The sequence below is a fragment of the Gekko japonicus genome, unplaced genomic scaffold (assembly GCF_001447785.1).
Source record: "Gekko japonicus isolate JY-2015 unplaced genomic scaffold, Gekko_japonicus_V1.1 scaffold4419, whole genome shotgun sequence".
Lineage (NCBI taxonomy): Eukaryota > Metazoa > Chordata > Lepidosauria > Squamata > Gekkonidae > Gekko > Gekko japonicus.
The window spans coordinates 44655-64387 of NW_015173271.1; the positions used below are offsets into that span (position 1 = coordinate 44655).

Genomic DNA, 19733 nt, shown 5'->3' on the forward strand with positions numbered 1-19733 from the left:
ATTCGGGGAAGTTCGTGGTGATTCTTGAGCTCATGAACCTTGGTTCACAAACCATGAACCACCTGAAAATTCATCACGAACATATGTTTGTGAGCTAGTTTGTGCCCATCCCTATATATATGATGGTGTCTATAGGGCTCTTTTTGTCAAGCTCAGTTCTCTTCAGCTGAAGAAAAGACGCTGTGTTCTGGTGTGTGCCAGCTGTTCCCTTTCTCTTTCCGAAGGATGGAACCACACCGAGCAAAGAACACAAGGCTGCCACCAAAAATGGCAGCCTCGTGCCAGATGTCTAATTCCAGTTGCTCTCTGCTTTACCATCCCTACAACTGGAGTTTCCCCATCAAGCTTTGCATCATTGTCTGTCAGGGGTGGGAAAATGAACCTCAAGGGACGGGGTAAGTAGAATTAGGCCTGACAGAGGGGGAGGGGAGAACCTGACCCCCAAGACCGCCATGTTTGGCAGCAGCCCTCTGTCTTTTTAATAGCATTCCACCTTAACTTCTCCCCAAATCCTCAAAAGATGGTTCCACGAAAACACCCTTGCGAGTTTCTTACTAGGTTGCCTACTTGTACATCGTCATTTCGGGCTTCTCAATGGGCTGAAGGGTTGAAGGAGGGAAAAAACTGGATATCTCTTTCAATTCATAAATGCTTCTTTGTCTGGTTGAGGTGACGAGTTATTTGCACAGGGTCCCACGCACCCCCCCCCCCCCCGTCGTACGAGTCCTGTGTAATTCCATCTGCAATGTGTTACATGTGTGCTTAATTGATTTGGGGGATCTATGTATGAGCAAGACAGCTGCGGTTGTTGGAAGACAAAATACTTTTTTTAAAAAAAAAGATCTAAAAGCAAAGCACACAGATCTCATTGTGTTCTAAAGCTTTGCAAAGGATCGTGGGCTATGCTTGTCTGGTTGAATAATTCAGCCGCTTACAGGAATGTTCCGGGGTGGAGGAGGGAGGATCGGTGGGAAATATAATAAATACTTCAGTGCTGTCAAATTGCAAAGCACCTCTGGCAACTGCTCATGGGGTTTTGCAGACAAGAAAGGAGCAGAGATTGTCTGCCTCTGTGTATTGGCCCTGGGCTTCCTTGGTGGTCTCTCATTCAAGTATTAAGAACATAAGAGAAGCCAATGTTGGATCAGGCCAATGGCCCACCTAGTCCAACACTCTGTCACACAGTGGCCAAAAATACCAGGTGCCATCAGGAGGTCCAGCAGTGGGGCCAGGACACCAGAAGCCCTCCCACTGTTGCCCCCCCCCCCAAGCACCAAGAAGACAGAGCATCCCTTGCCCCAGACCGAGACTTCCTATCTATATCTTGTGGCTAATAGCCGCTGATGGACCTCTGCTCCAGATGTTTATCCAATTCCCTCTTGAAGCTGTCTGTGCTTGTAGCCGCCGCCACCTCCTGTGGCAGCGAATTCCACGTGTTAATCACTCTTTTCCTTTTATCTGTTCTAACCCGACTGCTCAGCAATTTTATTGAGTGCCCAGGAGTTCTTGTATTGTGAGAAAGGGAGAAAGGGACTTCTTTCTCTACCTGCTCTATCCCACGCATAACCTTATGAACCTCAATCATGTCACTCCTCACCCGCCATTTCTCCAAGCTAGACCCCCAAGAGTTTTAACCTCTCTTCATAGGGAAAGTGTTCCAACCCTTTTATCATTCTAGTTGTCGACCCTGCTTAGCTTCTGAGCTTGGTCTAGTCTGGGACATTCAGGAAGCAAATGCAAAACATAGTCCTGTTCCTATTAATGGGCTCTGAGATTTTCAGGGTCACTGCAACCCCCTCAGTCATCAAACTTGAATAAAACCTGTCGTATACCAATGATTCCAGTGTAGGCCAAGAGACAGGCTGCAAAGTTCTCCCTCCGGCATCCCGTCGCGGACTGCGTGGATGGCTGGCAGTTAAACTGGAATTCAGCGTATCTGGATCTGGAGGGGAGCAAGAGACGGCAGTGAGGAGTTAGCCGCTGTTTCCATCTGCTGCGGAAATAAGCCAGCAGATCCCAGCAGGGGCTCCAGAGCAGTGTTCCCTCTAAGCTGAGTCAGTGTGAGCTAGCTCAGTTTTTTAGCCTCCGGCTCACACCTTTTTGTCTCCGCTCAAGAAGGGAGGGCTCCGGAGCAAACTGATTCATGCAGGAGCCAACTCGCTCCCTCACAACTTGAATGCCGGTAGCTCGCAAAGTAGAATTTCTGCTCACAAAACCCCACAGCTTAGAGGGAGCATTGCTCATGAGCTGAATAAGGTGAATCTCGTTGTGCAAAAGGGAGGTCCTGGGTAATGCAAAGCAGGGTTGCCAGCTCTGGGTTGGAAAATTCCTGGAGATTTGGGGGGTGGGGTTTGGGAGGGTAACTGCATGTCACTCAAAGGTTCTCAGACTCAATTAGAATGTTAACCTTTGACAGTCCTTCACAACAACTTATATGAATAGGCAGGGCTTTTTTTCTGGGGGAACATGGCAGAATGGAGTTCCAGAACCTCTGACAAAATTATTTTAAAAATGTGTAAAAGTTCATAAGTTTTCAGTATACAGATTGAAAACTTCATTTCCCTCTTGAGAGTTTTGGCCCCATTTTCCAAAAAAAAAAAAAAAGTGCCCTTTGAATAGGGTAATAGGTACACAATATGCAGGTACACAAATTAGATGCTAGCTATCTGCAGAGCTACTAGCCTACGTGCAACCTTGGAACATCTGTATACATACTTCTATCAACCTACCCCAATCAGAGTTCTCAGATACATGTACATAGATGTTTAAACATGGGTATATATGCTGTGAACAAAGTTCCCTCTAATTTCCCCCCCTATTGAGTGAAGCAGTTCACATCCTGAGCAGAATGTAGCTGTTGTAATCTTAAAATATAGCTATATTTTTGTATTTAATGTCTTATATGGAATATTGGAAATAATTAATACATTATAATAACACCTTCAGTATATATAATCACTTTTAACTTTTGCCTTTATTGTAATAGCACTGTTTGGTGTAATGGTTAGAGTGTGGGAAAACTGGGTTTGATTCCCCACTCCTCCATATGCAGCTGCTATTGTGACCTCGGGAGAGCTCTCTCAGCCCCACCTACCTCACAGGGTGTCTGTTATCCGGAGAGGAAGGGAAAGGGGATTGTAAACCCCTCTGAGACTCCTTTGGGTAGTGAAGGGCAGGGTATAAATCCCATCTATTCTTCTTCTTCTTCTTTTACCTCACTGGGTGTCTGTTGTGGGGAGGGGAAGGGAAAGGAGTTTGTAAGCGCTTCACTACCCGAAGGAGTCTCTGAGCGGCTCACAAACGCCTTTCCCTTCCCCTCCCGACAACAGACACCCTCCCTGTGAGGTCGGTGGGGCTGAGAGAGCTCTGAGAGAAGCTGCTCTTTTTCAAGAACAGCTCTTGTCAGAACTACGGCTTGCCCAAGGTCATCCAGCCGGGTGCAAGTGGAGGAGTGGGGAATCGAACCCGGTTCTCCCAGATTAGAGTCAGTTTGGTGAACCACGACACCAAACTGGCTCTCAGCTGATAAATCAGCATGGGGAGGTTGCAGGCCGGGCTGGCTGTCCATCCCAGGCATCAGCAGAGAGTGTAAAAATAAATTGTTCCTTTGTCCTTCCTTTTGCCAAAGAAGAAAAACGGCTTTTTGACTGCAACGCCCTTGGCCCTGAGTGGGCTTATCAATCCACCACGGACAATCTGCCAGTGGGCTCTCCTGTCCTTGCAAACACGGTGGTGGGGAACAGAGGAAAGCACAGGGGGTGCGAGAGGGAGAGGTGAAGAGGGGGGGGGCTGCTGCAGCCATCTTGGCCACAGTTACCCCCCCCCTCTCCCTGATATTGCCATTTCCTGTGCAGTTGTTTACGGACACCAGTGGCACCCGGATCAGTCCTGTCAGGTGGTAACGGGATGTCTCTGCTGGCAGATTTTGGAAGTCCGAGGTTTCCCAGTTTGGTGTCGTGGTTAAGTGTGCGGACTCTAATCTGGGAGAACCGGGTTTGATTCCCCACTCCTCCACTTGCACCTGGCTGGATGACCTTGGGCAAGCCGTAGTTCTGTCAGAGCTGTCCTTGAAAAAGAGCAGTTTCTGTCAGAGCTCTCTCAGCCCCACCTACCTCACAGGGTGTCTGTTGTGGGGAGAGGAAGGGAAAGGAGTTTGTGAGCCGCTCTGAGACACCTTCGGGTAGTGAAGGGCGGCTTACATAAAAGTGAATGCATAAATACAGTTGGAATTATCATAAAATCATCTAAAAACAATTCCATTATAAAACATTTCAATATCGTGAAGTGCTAGCAGTATCTTTTAATTGCTTAGTTGAGGAGGAGAAGGAGGAGAAGGAGTTGAATGTATACCTCACCCTTCGCTCGAAGTCTCAGAGCGGCTCACAAACTCCTTTCCCTTCCTCTCCCCACAACAGACACCCTGTGAGGTAGGTGGAGCTGAGAGAGCTCTTTCCGGAACAGCTCTGAGAGAACTGTGGCTTGCCCAAGGTCATCCAGCAGCTGCATGTGGTGGAGTGGGGCTGGAAGGGAATCCCAAGGGTCATCTCGGCCACCCCTCCTGTACAGCGCAGAAAATCCACAGCTCACCTGCCCAGAAATGGCTGCTTTGGAGGCTGAATTCTATGGTATTAGAGGCCCCTCCCCAAACTCCACCCCCAAATCCCCAGGGATTTCCCAACCGGAGTTGGCAGCCCTGCCAGAAGCAGTAAATGCCTCCTCTCTCCGCCTCCCCCTGGGTGTCTTCATAAGCAAGTTCTCAATTGGGTTCCGAAACTCCTGTAAGAAGCGAGAGTTTGGGAAGCCCTATCGGTAGGTTTGCCAGCCTCCAGGTGGGGCCTAGAGAACTCCTGGGATTACAGCTGATGAAGAAGAAGAAGAAGAAGAAGAAGAAGAGGAGGAGGAGGAGGAGGAGGAGGAAGTCTCAGAGCGGCTTACAAACTCCTTTCCCTTCCCCTCCCCACAACAGACACCCTGTGAGGTAGGTGGGGCTGAGAGAGCTCTTGACAGAAACTGCTCTTTTTTCAAGAACAGCTCTTGTCAGCTCTTGTCAGAACTAGGGCTTGCCCAAGGTCATCCAGCCAGGAGTGGGGAATCAAACCCGGTTCTCCCAGATTAGAGTCCGCACACACAACCACGACACCAAGCAGCAGAGTTAATTTCCCTCGGTGAAAATGGCTGCTTCAGAGGGTGAGCTGTATGGCTTTATTCCTTGCTAAGGTTGCTCCTTCCACAATAGGGTCACCAGTCTCCAGGTGGTGGCCAGAGATTTCCTGGAATTACAACTGGTCTCCGGGGTATACAGATCAGTCCCCCTGGAGAAAATGGCTGCTTTAGACGGTGGGCTCTATAGTATTAGACCCCACTGAGGTCCCTCCCTGACTGAAATCTTGACCTTCCCAGGCTTCAACCCTAAAATCTCCAGGAATTTCCCGATCTAGACTTGGCAGTTCTACTCCTGAAGCCTCTCCACCACAAAATGTTCAGGAATTTCCCAGCCCAACGTAGGCCGACCTACCCAGCATTCAGTTCAGTGGTTTATCGGAACCTCTAAATGCAGTCGCTCTTTCATAAGAACATAAGAGAGAAGCCAGTGTTGGATCAGGCCAAAGGCCCTTCCAGTCCAACACTCTGTGTCACACAGTGGCCAGAAATACCAGTGCCATCAGGAGGTCCAGCAGTGGGGCCAGGACACTAGAAGCCCTCCCACTGTTGACACCCCCCCCCCAAGCACCAAGAAGACAGAGCATCCCTTGCCCCAGAGCCCCTATCTATACCTTGTGGCTAAGAGCCACTGATGGACCTCTGCTCCAGATGTTTATCCAATTCCCTTTTGAAGCCGTCCATGCTTGTAGCCGCCACCACTTCCTGTGGCAGTGAGTTCCATGTGTTAATCACTCTTTGGGTGAAGAAGGACTTTCTTTTATCCATTTTAACCCAACTGCTCAGCAATTTCATGGAGTGCCCACAAGTTCTCGTATTGTGAGAAAGGGAGAAAAGTACCTCTTTCTCTACCTGCTCTTTCCCATGCATAATCTTCCAGTCCTCCGAAATTGAAAAAAAATGTGCACTACCTGCAAATAGGGTTGCCAACAAGACGTGGGGGCTGAAGACCCCCCAGAATTACAGCTGAGCTCCAGATGACAGAGTTCAGCTTCCCTGGAGAAAGTATGCAAACCACCAAAAACAAACGCTGTATAAATAAAGTATCAGACTACAATGGATGCACAGCGTATGCAAGTATGCAAGCCACCCAAAAAATACTGTACAAATAAAGGGTCAGACCACAAATGGTGTCTTTAAAATGAATTCGTATTTTCTTCTCCAGTCCTTTTTCACAGAAGTTACTAACCGCTCCCTTTTTGTCTCTACTTTGTGAGCCGCTGGCATTAAGGTTGTGAGCGGGCGACTTGGCTGCTGCATCAATTAGTTTGCTCTGAAGCCCCTCCTTCCTGAGCCGAGACAAAAATGTGTGAGCCGGAGGCTAAAAAACTGTGAGCTAGCTCACACTAACTCAGCTAAGAGGGAACATTGGTCACAAATGAAGTGGCTATGGATTGCCTAGTTTGCCCCTCCGTTTCCTCTGACTTCTTTAGGCTGCTCTCTCATCAATGGTAGAGCCCCCAAAGCTCTAGAAGTTAAGTCTGACTTGGCATCAGTTTACTCTGACTGGGCCCAGCAAGGGAGCTGAATTGAAGCAAGATATTCTGCCACGTCAGAGTTAACGTTTAGGGCTTTGGGGGCTCCACCATTGAGACAGCGGCCTGAAGAAGTCAGAGGAAACGGACAGCGACCTAGGCGATCCACAGTCACTTCATTTGTGACTCCGTTTAGAGACAAACAGGGAGTGGTTAGTAACTTCTGCGAAAAAGGACTGCGAAAGAAAATACAGATTCATTTTAAGGAAACAGTTTGTTGTCTGATACTTTATTTGTACAGGGTTTTTTTTGGGGGGGTGGTTTGCATACTCGAATACACTGTGACCGATTTCACACAAGAGCTGCGCCGCGGTCACGCCTCCCTTTGCCCCGCTTCTATTGGTCAAATTTCCCACTCGAAGCCGCGAGGCCGCATTTTGACCTGCGGCTTCGCCTGATTTCCTCCGCGGTTTCCTGATCCTGGTTTTTAAGGATCATCAGGGCTATTTTTGGGCAGGAACGGAGTTCCAGCTGGCTTCCAAGTTGGCCACACCCAGCAGGAACTCATTAGCATAATAAGCCACACCCAACAGCAGAGACTCATTAGGATTGGCTACATTAGGGGTGTGTGGCCTAACATGCAAAGGAGTTCCTTCTATTAAAAAAGCCCTGGGTTTCGACAACAAACAAGGTAAACAGAAGAAGAAGGGAAAGGTGGGTGTGGCTGGATAACCACACTTCTGGTAACATGGGGGTGCGGCCTAATGTGCTAATGAGCTGTGCTGTCAGGGGTGTGGCCCAATATGCTAATGAGTTCCTGCTGTTGGGTGTGGCCTATTTTGCTAATGAGTTCCTGCTGGGCTTTTTCTACAAAAAAAGCCCTGAGGATCATGAAACCGTGGGGAAAATTGGGCGAAGCCGTGGGTCAAAATGTAGCTGCGCGGCTTCGAGTGGGAAATTGACCAATAGAAGTGGGGCAAAGGGAGGCGCGACTGCAGCGCAGCTCTTGTGTGAAATCGGTCACAGTGTATTCGAGTATGCAAACCACCCCCCCAAAAAAAACCCTGTACAAATAAAGTATCAGACAACAAACTGTTTCCTTAAAATGAATCTGTATTTTCTTTCGCAGTCCTTTTTCGCAGAAGTTACTAACCACTCCCTGTTTGTCTCTAAACGGAGTCACAAATGAAGTGACTGTGGATCGCCTAGGTCGCTGTCCGTTTCCTCTGACTTCTTCAGGCCGCTGTCTCAATGGTGGAGCCCCCAAAGCCCTAAACGTTAACTCTGACGTGGCAGAATATCTTGCTTCAATTCAGCTCCCTTGCTGGGCCCAGTCAGAGTAAACTGATGCCAAGTCAGACTTAACTTCTAGAGCTTTGGGGGCTCTACCATTGATGAGAGAGCAGCCTGAAGAAGTCAGAGGAAACGGAGGGGCAAACTAGGCAATCCATAGCCACTTCATTTGTGACCAATATTCCCTCTTAGCTGAGTTAGTGTGAGCTAGCTCACAGTTTTTTAGCCTCCGGCTCACACATTTTCGTCTCAGCTCGGGAAGGAGGGCTCCAGAGCAAACGAACTGATGCAGCAGCCAAGTCGCCCACTCACAACTTTAATGCCAGCGGGTCACAAAGTAGAGTTTTTGCTCACAAGTAGAATTTTTGCTTCACCGCTTAGAGGGAGCATTGTTTGTGACTGTGTTTAGAGACAAAAAGGGAGCGGTTAGTAACTTCTGTGAAAAAGGACTGGAGAAGAAAATACGAATTCATTTTAAAGACACCATTTGTGGTCTGACCCTTTATTTGTACAGTATTTTTTGGGTGGCTTGCATACTTGCATACGCTGTGCATCCATTGTAGTCTGATACTTTATTTATACAGCGTTTGTTTTTGGTGGTTTGCATACTTTCTCCAGGGAAGCTGAACTCTGTCATCTGGAGCTCAGCTGTAATTCTGGGGGGTCTTCAGCCCCCACGTCTTGTTGGCAACCCTATTTGCAGGTAGTGCACATTTTTTTTCAATTTCGGAGGACTGGAAGATTATGCATGGGAAAGAGCAGGTAGAGAAAGAGGTACTTTTCTCCCTTTCTCACAATACAAGAACTTGTGGGCACTCCATGAAATTGCTGAGCAGTTGGGTTAAAATGGATAAAAGAAAGTCCTTCTTCACCCAAAGAGTGATTAACACATGGAACTCACTGCCACAGGAAGTGGTGGCGGCTACAAGCATGGGCGGCTTCAAAAGGGAATTGGATAAACATCTGGAGCAGAGGTCCATCAGTGGCTATTAGCCACAAGGTATAGATAGGGGCTCTGGGGCAAGGGATGCTCTGTATTCTTGGTGCGGGAGGTCTTCACTACCCGAAGGAATCTCAGAGTGGCTTACAATAGTCTTCCCTTCCTCTCCCCACACCCTGTGAGGTACGTGGGGCTGAGAGAGCTCTGAGACAGCCGTGACTGACCCAAGGTCACCCAGCAGGCTTTATGTGGAAGAGCGCGAAATCAAACCTGGTTCTCCAGATTACAGGCCGCCACTCTTAACCACTACATCAAACTGGCTCTCCGGTATGCAGCATTTACCCCCAGTTTCACCGCTGGCTCACTAGAAAATTTGGTGTAGTGGTTAGAGGTGCGGACTCTAACCTGGGGGAACCGGGTTTGATTCCCCACACCTCCACTTGCAGCTGCTGGTGTGACCTTGGGCAAGCCATAGTTCTCTCAGAGCTGTTCTCTCAAGGGCAGTTCTCGAGAGAGCTCTCTCAGCCTCACCTACCTCACAGGGTGTCTGTTGTAGGGAGAGGAGGGGAAGGAGATTGTAAGCCGCTCTGAGACTCCTTCGGGTAGTGAAGGGTGGTGTAGAAGTCCAGTCTCCTCCCCCTCCTCCTCCTCCTCCTCCTTCTTCTTCCTCTTCTTCTTCTATCTTTGTGGCCCCTTGAGTTGAAATGACTGTCTGACAGTAGCACAGGGTCTGGTGGGGTGTCAGGCATCTCGGTTAGGAGAGACTCGGGCCGATGGATGAAAAGGATTCCTGACAGGAGCGCAGGGTGGGTGAGAGAGCCAAGAGAGACAGCAGAAATGCTCGCGCGCAAAGCCCGTACCTGCAGTGATGGAAGCCAGCCGGACGTAGTCAAAGCCTCTCACGAAGGGTTCGTAAGGGGAGCTCTCCATCACATTCATACCTGCAGAAAGCAGAGACATCGCTGGGGAAAAAGGCGGTTCCTCAGTCAATATATGGATGGCATGGGATGTGGCTTGGGTTGCTAACCTCCAGGTGGGAACTGGAGACCTCCCAGAGTTACAACTGGTCTTCTGACAACAGAGTGGTGGTGGAACTGAACCTAGAAACCTGGGATCCAGAACCTGAAAAGGTTAGTCAAATAGAAAAGAGGGCCAACGATAAAAGCTTAATATATGTATAGTATATAAAAAGATACATGTATTGATTAACAAAGAATTTTAAAATATATAAGGGCCCAATCACACCTCATGTAAAAATACCAGAATCTCACACACAAGGGCGAATGGACTTGACCTGACGTGTTTCGGCCTGCATAGGCCTTCTTCAGAGGTCAAACACAGGCCTCCAAAGATTCGATCACATGCCAAGTTGTGCTCTTTGCCTAAGGACAATTCTACTGAGGACACTTTGGCTAAACAATCATAGGAAGGCACTTTCTGGACCAGAAATTATTACCAGTGAAACACTACTTGGCATGTGATTGCGTCTGTGGAGGCCTCATTTGTACTTTTATTCTGTGCCTAGCGGTTTCATTTTGGAACAATTTTCTTCTGGTCCCTTCTTGTATTTATATTTTATATCTGTATGATTGTACTGTACTATTATATAAGCCCATGTGTTCCTCACTGTGTTTGACCTCTGAGGAAGGCCTATGCAGGCCGAAACGTGTCAGGTCCAGTGTTCCCTCTAAGCTGAGTTAGTGTGAGCTGGCTCACAGTTTTTTAGCCTCTGGCTCACACATTTTTGCCTTAGCTCAGGAAGGGAGGGCTCCAGAATCTGTCCTTATATATAATTGAATAGTGGGTGCCAAGGTTCTAATTCTAAAATGCACTCCCTTAGTGTATGGCTGATGGCACTGCTCCTCAGCATATATCGCCACCAATCAGAAGGCAAAGCCCGGGTCCCGCCCACACCACAACTGCTGCGACAACCTGGTCTTTTGCATATGGAAGCTGATTGGACTTCAGTCCATTCCACACCTCAAACTCCCCCCCCCCGCAAGGCAGTTGGGATTTTCAGTTGCATAACATACCTCATAGGGGAGAGGAGAATGGGTAACAATGGTTACCACTCTCCAGGTGAGGGCTACAGATAACTCAAACATACAAATGCTCTTCAGGTAGCAGAGATCAGTCCCTCTGGAGAAAACAGTGGACTCTGTCATTAAACCCTGCTGAGGTCGCCACAGGAAACTGACACTGTTTGCCCAAAGCCAGAGCACTCTCCCAGAGCCTCTTTCTAGATCTCGTTGTATTTATTTCCGCAAAGGGCATTATTTCTAGTATATATATATATCAAGCTTTTATTGTTGGCCCTCTTTTCTATTTGACTAACCTTTTCAGATTCTGGACTCCAGACAACAGAGACCTGGTCCCCTGGAGAAAATGGCTGCTTCGGAGGCGGGACCCCACGATGTCAGTACCCTCCCCTCCTCGAACTCTGACCTCTCCAGGCTCCACCCACAAACCTCCAGGAATCCCCTGCCTAGATTTGGCAATGCTAGGTGTGAACAAGGTCACAGGAGGAAGAGAACCGGGTGTGTTTTTCACAGGCCAGTTTATCAACCCTTCCTGTTTTTGTTTTTGGAGCTGCGGTGGCTCAAGTGGTTAAGATGCTGAACTGCAGGCTGTGGAAGGTCGGTAGTTCAGCAGTTCGAGACCCAAGTGTTCTGCATGACGGAGTGAGCTCCCGTCTCTAGTCCCAGCTCCTGCCAACCTAGCAGTTTGAAAGCAAGGAATTGCAAGTAGATAAATAGGTACCACTTCAGTGGGAAGGGAACAGCGTTCCGTGCGCCTTGGTGTTTAGTCATGCCGGCCATGTGACCACGGAAACGTCTTCGGACAGCGCTGGCTCTTCGGCTTTGAAACGGAGATGAGCACCGCAACCCTAGAGTCGGATTCGACTGGCTTTTGAGCAAGGGAACCTTTACCTTTACCTTTTACCTTTTTTTTGTATTATAGCCTTCTATAGCATTCAGTACTTTCTCTCTCGCCAGTCAGGGAGAGAGAGAACTATTTTCAACAATAAGTGATTTACCATCCACTGTTTTTGGGGAAAAACAGTAAAAAAAAAACACACCAAAAAGGGCAGTGTATAAAACTCTGGGAGGGAGGGGGGAAATCTATAATTGGTCAAATAAACGCATATTGTTATGGTATGCCCGCCTTGGTTGCGGGGGGGGGATGGGACGGACTTATATTGAAGCCGCCGAGAAACTCCACACAGTTGTAAATCAACATGTTTTTAATGGTTATATCAACAAATCACGGTTCGGCTTTCTTTGGAAAATAATAGAGGGACCCAAGGGAAAATTGATTAAAATCGATGATTGTAAATGGAGGCTTTCTGCTTGATGGTCTAAATAATGACTGTAAGGGGGGGGGGCGGTTTGGATCAATCCTGCCCGCCTGAGGTTGTCTATTGATTCAGGGCTTCTGTTTGTCTCTCATCCCCACCCCCACTGTTTCTCTACCAGTTTAGTTCTTTCCCCCTTTCCTATTGGAGCGTTGGGGGGCTCAAAATATGACGGCAGCGAAGGGGGATTCTCACCCCAAAGGGCGTCTACTTCGAGATCTCCTTAGATTGCCACTGTTAAAAACGCGACTCCATTCTTGATGACAAAATGGGCAACAACTTCCCGAAAGCAACAACTTCCCCCTGACTCCGAGTTGGAGTGAGGGGCTCAACATGCCTGGACATTTGGGGGGGGGGATCCAGTTTGGTGTAGCGGTCAAGAGCGGCGGACTCTAATCTGGAGAACCGGGTTTCGATCCCCCACTTCTCCATGTGCAGCCAGCTGGGTGACCTTGGGTCAGTCACAAGTTCTCTCGGAGCTGTTCTCTCAAGAACAGTTCTCTCCGAGCTCTCTCAGCCCCACCCGCCTCACAGGGTGTCTGTTGTGGGGAGAGGAAGGCGATTGTAAGCTGCTCCGAGACTCCGTGTGAAGGGCGGGGGTACAAATCCATTCTCTTCTCTCTCTTCTCTTCTTCTACATCACTCTAAGCATGTATAGGTGTTATCTCCTTGAATGGGATGCTGCTCTTTGTCTTAACCTGGGAGCTGCCCTCTGACCCCCTCCTCTCTCTCTATGTCCCCTCCCTCTCTGCACATGGCCTTCCACGGAGACGCACGTCTCTGCAGGTCTCTCCTGTAGAGACAATGTCCTCATATTCCTACACACATGATGCTGGCAAGCTGGCCATTTGTGACAGGGAAAGTATTATAGATTCGGCGTCTTTCTTTCCTTTCGACTGCAACCTGAATGTGAACTGGATCTCCTTGAAGAAATGTAAGTTTACCTTTTCTGCAATATCCTTCTTGGCAGGGGTCATTTCGTAGCAAAAGAGGTGCAGGACCTCATTAGCACAACTCATTAGCATAAAAACAAGATAGATTAATAAGAAATGCTAAAATCCAACCTATAGAACTTGCACTTCAACTGAACATGAATCAAATATGTGAATATCTCATAAAAAACCAGTAGGCCAGATGCATTTCGGCCATCACTCAACAAGCTTTCATTAGGTATGTCCAGCTTGAAAAACTTGTATTTTCCAGATCCAAATATCGGGGAGCTGAAAAAACATTGGTTTCCCCGGTTTTCTGTGCCCCCCCAAGATTCTGATATTATTTGGCCCCATTATTTCCTTCGGCAAATTTTTCTAGAGGGCTGGAGTGTTTGTTTTTTTAGCCAATTGCACTAAAAATGCAGTGGAGCTGCTGGTGCCTGTCTCCTAAATAACCCCCAAATATGGGCACCTGTAGGTTTTGTATTTACTCAGGGGTCATTTCCTGCAGGAGTGCACAGGAGCGGAGCTCCGGCAGTAAAGAGCCCAGGGGGCGGGCACATGCAACAAGCCCCGCCCCCTGTTCCTTAGCAGCCCCGGGCCACGAGGAGCATAAGGATCTGTGTGTCTGTCCCCCCCAGTAGCTAGCAATCCCAAACAGTCCAGTGGAGCCTGAGCGGTGGGTGTTGCCTTCTGACACACTTCCGGTGATGTCAGGGGGTGTGTCATGCAAATCAGTTGTGCTAATGGGTTATGCTAATGAGCTCCTGCACCTCTTTTTCTAGGAAATGACCCCTGATCCTTCTTAAACCGTGGTGCCCAAAACTGAACACAATACTCTAGGTGAGGTCTAACCATAGCAGAGTAAAGCTTGCTACCTGATCCTTTTGACTGGAGATGCCGGGGATTGAACCTGGGCAGTGTTCCCTCTAAGCTGAGTTAGTGTGAGCTAGCTCACCATTTCTTAACCTTCTGCTCACACATTTTTGTCTTCGTTCAGGAAGGATGGCTCCAGAGCCAACTGATTTCTGCAGTAGTCAGATTGCCTGCTCACAACTTTAATGCCAGTAGCTCACAAAGTAGAATTTTTGCTCACAAGACTCCACAGCTTAGAGGGAACATTGAACCTGGGACCTTTTGCATGCCAAACAGAGGCTCTTCCACTGTGACACAGGAAGTGTGGCTCACCTGAGCTGTGGTTGGCCACTGAACCTCCTGACCATCTTTTAAAGGCTCCTGCCTCTTCCCCCCCATCTTCCCTCCCCCCAATTGGCTTTATTAGGCCGTGTGCGCTTGCAACAAAGCCCTTTGTTTGCCGATACCTCCCCCCACCTATCTCATCTCTTTCTCATTGTTGGGTGCCCTTTTGTAGCGGAGCCCGGCGATAATGACATCCAGACCTGGCAGGAACTTCTCTGCAGAAGACGTCGAGCTAATTATATTCCATCACTTGTTCCCCTTTCATCTGCTCCGAGGACCGTAGAATGCTCCAGTGGGCCGACTCATCTCGCCTGGTATTATCGAGGCAAATAGTTTTGTAAATGTTAAAATAACCTAAACAAAGCCTCCCTCCTGAGGAGGATGAAACATTTATCTGGAGCAGCGTATGGGCTAGCGTTGCGGCAAAGTCCCCCCTGACCTCCGGTGGGGGACGGGGGTTGGGTTGCCAGATCCAGACTGGGGAATTCCTGGAGATTGGGGTGTGGAGCCTGGGGAGGACAGGGACCTCAGTGGGGTACAGTGCCACAGAGTTCACCCTCCAAAGCATCCATTTTCTCCAGGGGGAACTGATCTCAGTAGTTTGGAAATGAGCTGGAATTCCGGGGGATCCTGAGGTCCCACCTGGAGACTGGCATGAGAACATAAGAGAAGCCATGTTGGATCAGGCCAATGGCCCATCCAGTCCAACACTCTGTGTCACGCAGTGGCCAAAACCCAGGGGCCATCAGGAGGTCCACCAGCAGGGCCAGAACTCCAGAAGCCCTTCCAATGTTGCCCCCCAAGCACCAAGAATACAGAGCATCACTGCCCCAGACATAAGAATATAAGAGAAGCCATGGTGGATCAGGCCAATGACCCATCCAGTCTAACACTCTTGGTCACGCAGTGGCCAAACCCCAGGGGCCATCAGGAGGTCCACCAGCAGGACCAGAACTCTAGAAGCCCTCCCACTGTTGCCCCCCAAGCCCCGAGAAGACAAAGCATTACTGCCCCGGACATAAGAATATAAGAGAAGCCATGGTGCATCAGGCCAATGGCCCAGCCACTCCAACACTTTGTGTCACACAGTGGCCGAAACCCAGGGCCCATCAGGAGGTCCACCAGCAGGGCCAGAACTCCAGAAGCCCTCCCACTGTTGCTCTCTAAGGACCAAGAATACAGAGCATCACTGCCTCAGACATAAGAACATTAGAGAAGCCATGCGGGATCAGGCCAATGGCCCATCCAGCCAAACAATTTGTGTCACACAGTGGCCAAAAACACAGTGGCCAAAAACCTCTGCTTCTCACTTGCCTTGAAAGCCCCTTCCTGGGGTCACCATAAGTCTTGGACAGGAGACCACAAAGGAAGACTCTGCAGAGGAAGACAATGGTCAACCACCTCTGCTTCTCCCTTGCCATTGTAAGTCGGAAGCGACCTGAGTGCTCTTAACGTGCGCGCACACACACACATACGGGAGGGAAGTCAGCACAGTATTTTCTGCTCTCACCGGATCTCAGAAGCTAAGCAGGGCTGGTATGTGGACGGGAGACCACCAAGGAAGACTCTGCAGAGGAAGGCAAGGGCCAACCACCTCTGCTTCTCACTTGCCTTGAAAGACCCTTCCTGGGCTTCTTCTTCTTCTTCTTCTTTCTTTGGCATCTCTAGTAAGGCTCCCAGAGATGCTACGGGGGATGGGGGGGTGGATGGGGGATATTTTGCATGCACACATGGCCCAATCCTCTGAGCTGGCTTACGTCTACTCTGAAGGAAGGCAATTCTAACAAATGAGGCAAATTGGCCTATGTTTAGGTCTTGCATGATTCAGTCAAGGAAGCCATGAGGGCTCTCAGTTTGCAAGACCCGAGCAAGGCTGTGAGCAACAGGATGTTTTGGTGGTCATTAATTCATAGGCTCATCGTAAGCCGGAAGCGACCTGAGTGCTCTTAATGCACACACACACACATACACACATACGGGAGGGAAGTCAGCACAGTATTTTCTGCTCTCACCGGATCTCAGAAGCTAAGCAGGGCTGGTATGTGGACGGGAGACCACCAAGGAAGACTCTGCAGAGGAAGCCAAGGGCCAACCACCTCTGCTTCTCACTTGCCTTGAAAGACCCTTCCTGGGGTCTCCATTAGTCTTGGATGGGAGACCACCAAGGAAGACTGGCTGGGGGCATCACAAATCAGCTGCAACCTGATGGCACTTTTTACGTCCACTGTCTGCTTCTGTTAGAAACCATGAGGAAGGGCCACCCAGTTAAACAAATCGGGAATACGTTTCGGTGGATGAGGGAGAGGCCTTATTTCCACAGTACTCATGGAACTCACTGCCACGGGGTTTTCTGGTGCCCATTAACTTTAGAGGGCTCTAAAAGGGGATTTGAGAAATTCAGAGAGGAGAGCTCCATCAATGGCTATTCAGGGCAGTTAGCTAAATGGAGCCTCCCTGGTCTGAAGCAGTATACCCCTGAACACCAGTTAAGCAGTGGGGGAAGGCTACCGTAGGAAACAGAATAGAACGGTCCTTTTGTGCTGCTCCAGCAGGGCGTTCCTACAAAGACCTACCCACAAAGAACAGTTTGGTGTAGTGGTTAGGAGCAAAGAGTAATTAACACATGGAAATCACTGCTGCAGGAAGTTACAAGCACAGGCAGCTTCAAGAGAGGATTGGAGAAATGTACAGAGCAGAGGTCCATGAGCTGTCGCAAGGTATATAGATGGAACACTCTGTCTGGGGCAGTGATGCTCTGTCTTCTTGGTGCTTGGGGGGGGCAACAGTGGGAGGTCTTCTAGTGTCCTGGTCCTGCTGGTGGACCTCCTGATGGCCCCAGTGTGACCCAGAGTGTTGGACTGGATGGGCCATTGGCCTGATCCAACATGGCTTCTCTTATGTTCTTATGAGATCTCCAGACACCACCCAGAGGTCGAGAACCCTATTCAATCCCCAGCATCTCCAGTTAAAAGGACCAGGCAGCAGATGACGTGAAAGACCTCTTGTCTGAGAACTTGGAGAGCTGCTGCCAGTCTGAGGAGACAATACTGACCAAGGGTCTGATTCAGTACAAGGCAACTCCATGGGTATGTATGCTTTAAGTGTAGTCTCTCTCTCTTGCCCGCTGTCTCTGGGTTTAAATAGATGAAATGAATACCACCTGTCTCATTCTGCCCACCAAAATGGAAACTGCAGGCTTGCACAGCCTCAGTTGTTCCTTGGGGCCGTGAGGGTAGCTAGGGGTAGTTTAACCCTTTAACCTCCTACCAGTATCACTGTTTGGAACATGGCTCCTTGCTTTCCTGCTAGCATTTTGAAGGAAAGATTGGGAGTTTTTAAAAGATGCTCATTTTCTCCTTTAAAAGTCTAAAAGCAAACTGAGGGCCTAGTTTTGGACAGCAACAGTGAATGGAGGTTTGAGGGTTAAATGCTCTCTCCCGTCCCTGCAGGTCCCCAAGGCAAATTGAGGCAGTGCAGTCAATTTGTATTTCAAGGATGGGATAAGACATACGATCTTCATTTTCTCTGTTTGTGCCTTCGTTTGAGATCACTGTGGGTCTAATGACTTTGGACGTCCAGTTGTTGACACCTTCCCCTTCAAGTCTTCTTGCTTTTGAAGCACCCTTACAGCGCAAAAGAAGGAAACAGCACTGCACCTGCCGACCTCTGGGCTGTATTTGAGATCCTTTCCTGAAACATCTCTGTTTGCGCCTAGCAGGGAGGGTGCGTGCCCATGCACCCGTTTGACACTTGGGCTGCTGTCCTTGAATCAGGGTAATTGTGTATGTAACAGTGTGTCTGCTTTTTTATCTTCAGACAATTTCACTGGCGCTTGCAGATACTCATGTACCCAGAATGAAACCTTCGCATTCTTCGGTGTTGAGTAAATAATACGCTCCACAAATTCCCAGGGCACGGGCTTTGATAATTGATTGTATAAATGGCTTCTTGGAAGCTTTTACGGTCTCTGGAGGGCGTGCAGGTGAAAAAACAAGTCAGTATTGTCTTGCTTCTTTTCTCCGAGACTCATCCATCAATTGTATGTTTTGGGGGGAGGGGGCGCAGGAGAAACCGGCAATTTCAGAGGGGAACAACTTTGGAGTCCCGATTCTTAACACTTGAAGAAAGGTTGGGAAGAATCGTGAGAGGACAAGCTGGGCTGCATGGAGCCAGTCTGGTGTACTAGTTAGGAGCACGGACTCTGATCTGGGAGAACCGGGTTTGATTTCCCCACTCTTCCACATGCAGCTGCTGGTGTGACCTTGGGTCAGTTACAAGCTCTTTCAGAGCTGTTCGCTCAAGGGCAGTTCTCAAGAGAGCTGAGAGAAATGGAGGCTAATGGAGAAATGGAGAAATGGAGTGTTCCCTCTAAGCTGAGTGAGTGTGGGCTAGCTCACAGTTTTTTTAGCCTCCATTTCACATATTTTTGTCTTAGCTCAGGAAGGACAGCTCCAGAGCAAACTAATTTATGGAGCAGCCAAATCGCTTGCTCACAACTTTAATGCCAGTAGCTCACAAATTAGAATTTTTGCTCATAATACTCCACAGCTTAGAGGGAGCATTGCTCTCAGCCCCACCTACCTCACAGACAATACTCCCTCTAAGCTGTGGAGTCTTGTGAGCAAAAATTCTACTTTGTGAGCTACTGGCATTAAAGCTGTGACTGAACGAATTGGCTGCTGCATAAATTAGTTTGCTCTGGAGCCACCCTCCCTGAGCTGAGACAAAAATGTGTGATCCGGAGGCTAAAAAATATTGGGCTAGCTCACACTAACTCAGCTTAGAGGGAACACTGCTCACAGGGTGTCTGTATCATGGCTGTATTTTGCTGTTTACCCTTAGAAACTGAGCAGGGCCAAGTGCGGCTTTTGCCCAGCCAGGATTCTGATTGGTGGAAGCTGCCAATATCCAGGTTGGTGGAAGATGCCAATATTTTAATCTGCACCGCCAATCAAATCTCTAGTGGCCTATCAGGAGCCTTGCTGGGCAAAAACTCCTCCTGGCTCCACCCACTTCCTCAAAAACACTTGTTATGCACCAGGAAAGGTGTCGGGCACCGTGTCGGAAACCCTCTTCTGAAAGGGTTCCAGGTAGTGCAGGACAAGGAACAGAACCTTGAAAAAAACGGGAGACTTCTGGGCGACCCCCTGTCCACCTTTTTCTGCACCAAACCATGCTTAGATGTCAAAACGAGGCTGTCCTAGTCGATGTTCCCTCTAAGCCGAGTGAGTGTGAGCCAGCTCTCTGTTTTTTAGCCTCCAGCTCGCACGTTTTTGTCTTCGCTCAGGAAAGAGGGTTCCAGAGCAAACAAATTTACGCAGCAAGCCAAATAGCTCGCTCACAACTTTAACGCCGGTCGCTCACAAAGTAGAATTTTT

At 48.9% G+C, this 19733-nt stretch overlaps 1 protein-coding gene across 1 annotated transcript in view; it reads right to left on the minus strand.

Annotated features, from left to right (window-relative positions):
- The window catches only part of LOC107120180 (GDNF family receptor alpha-4-like), a gene marked incomplete at its 5' end in the record, with an annotated part of 64768 nt that overhangs the window by 23305 nt on the left and 21730 nt on the right, over positions 1-19733 (minus strand). Inside the window, 3 exons of the mRNA XM_015422826.1 lie at positions 1822-1942; positions 6662-6761; positions 9729-9809. Of these exons, the coding sequence (XP_015278312.1) occupies positions 1822-1942; positions 6662-6761; positions 9729-9809 (302 nt within the window). The remainder of the gene's footprint in view (positions 1-1821; positions 1943-6661; positions 6762-9728; positions 9810-19733) is intronic.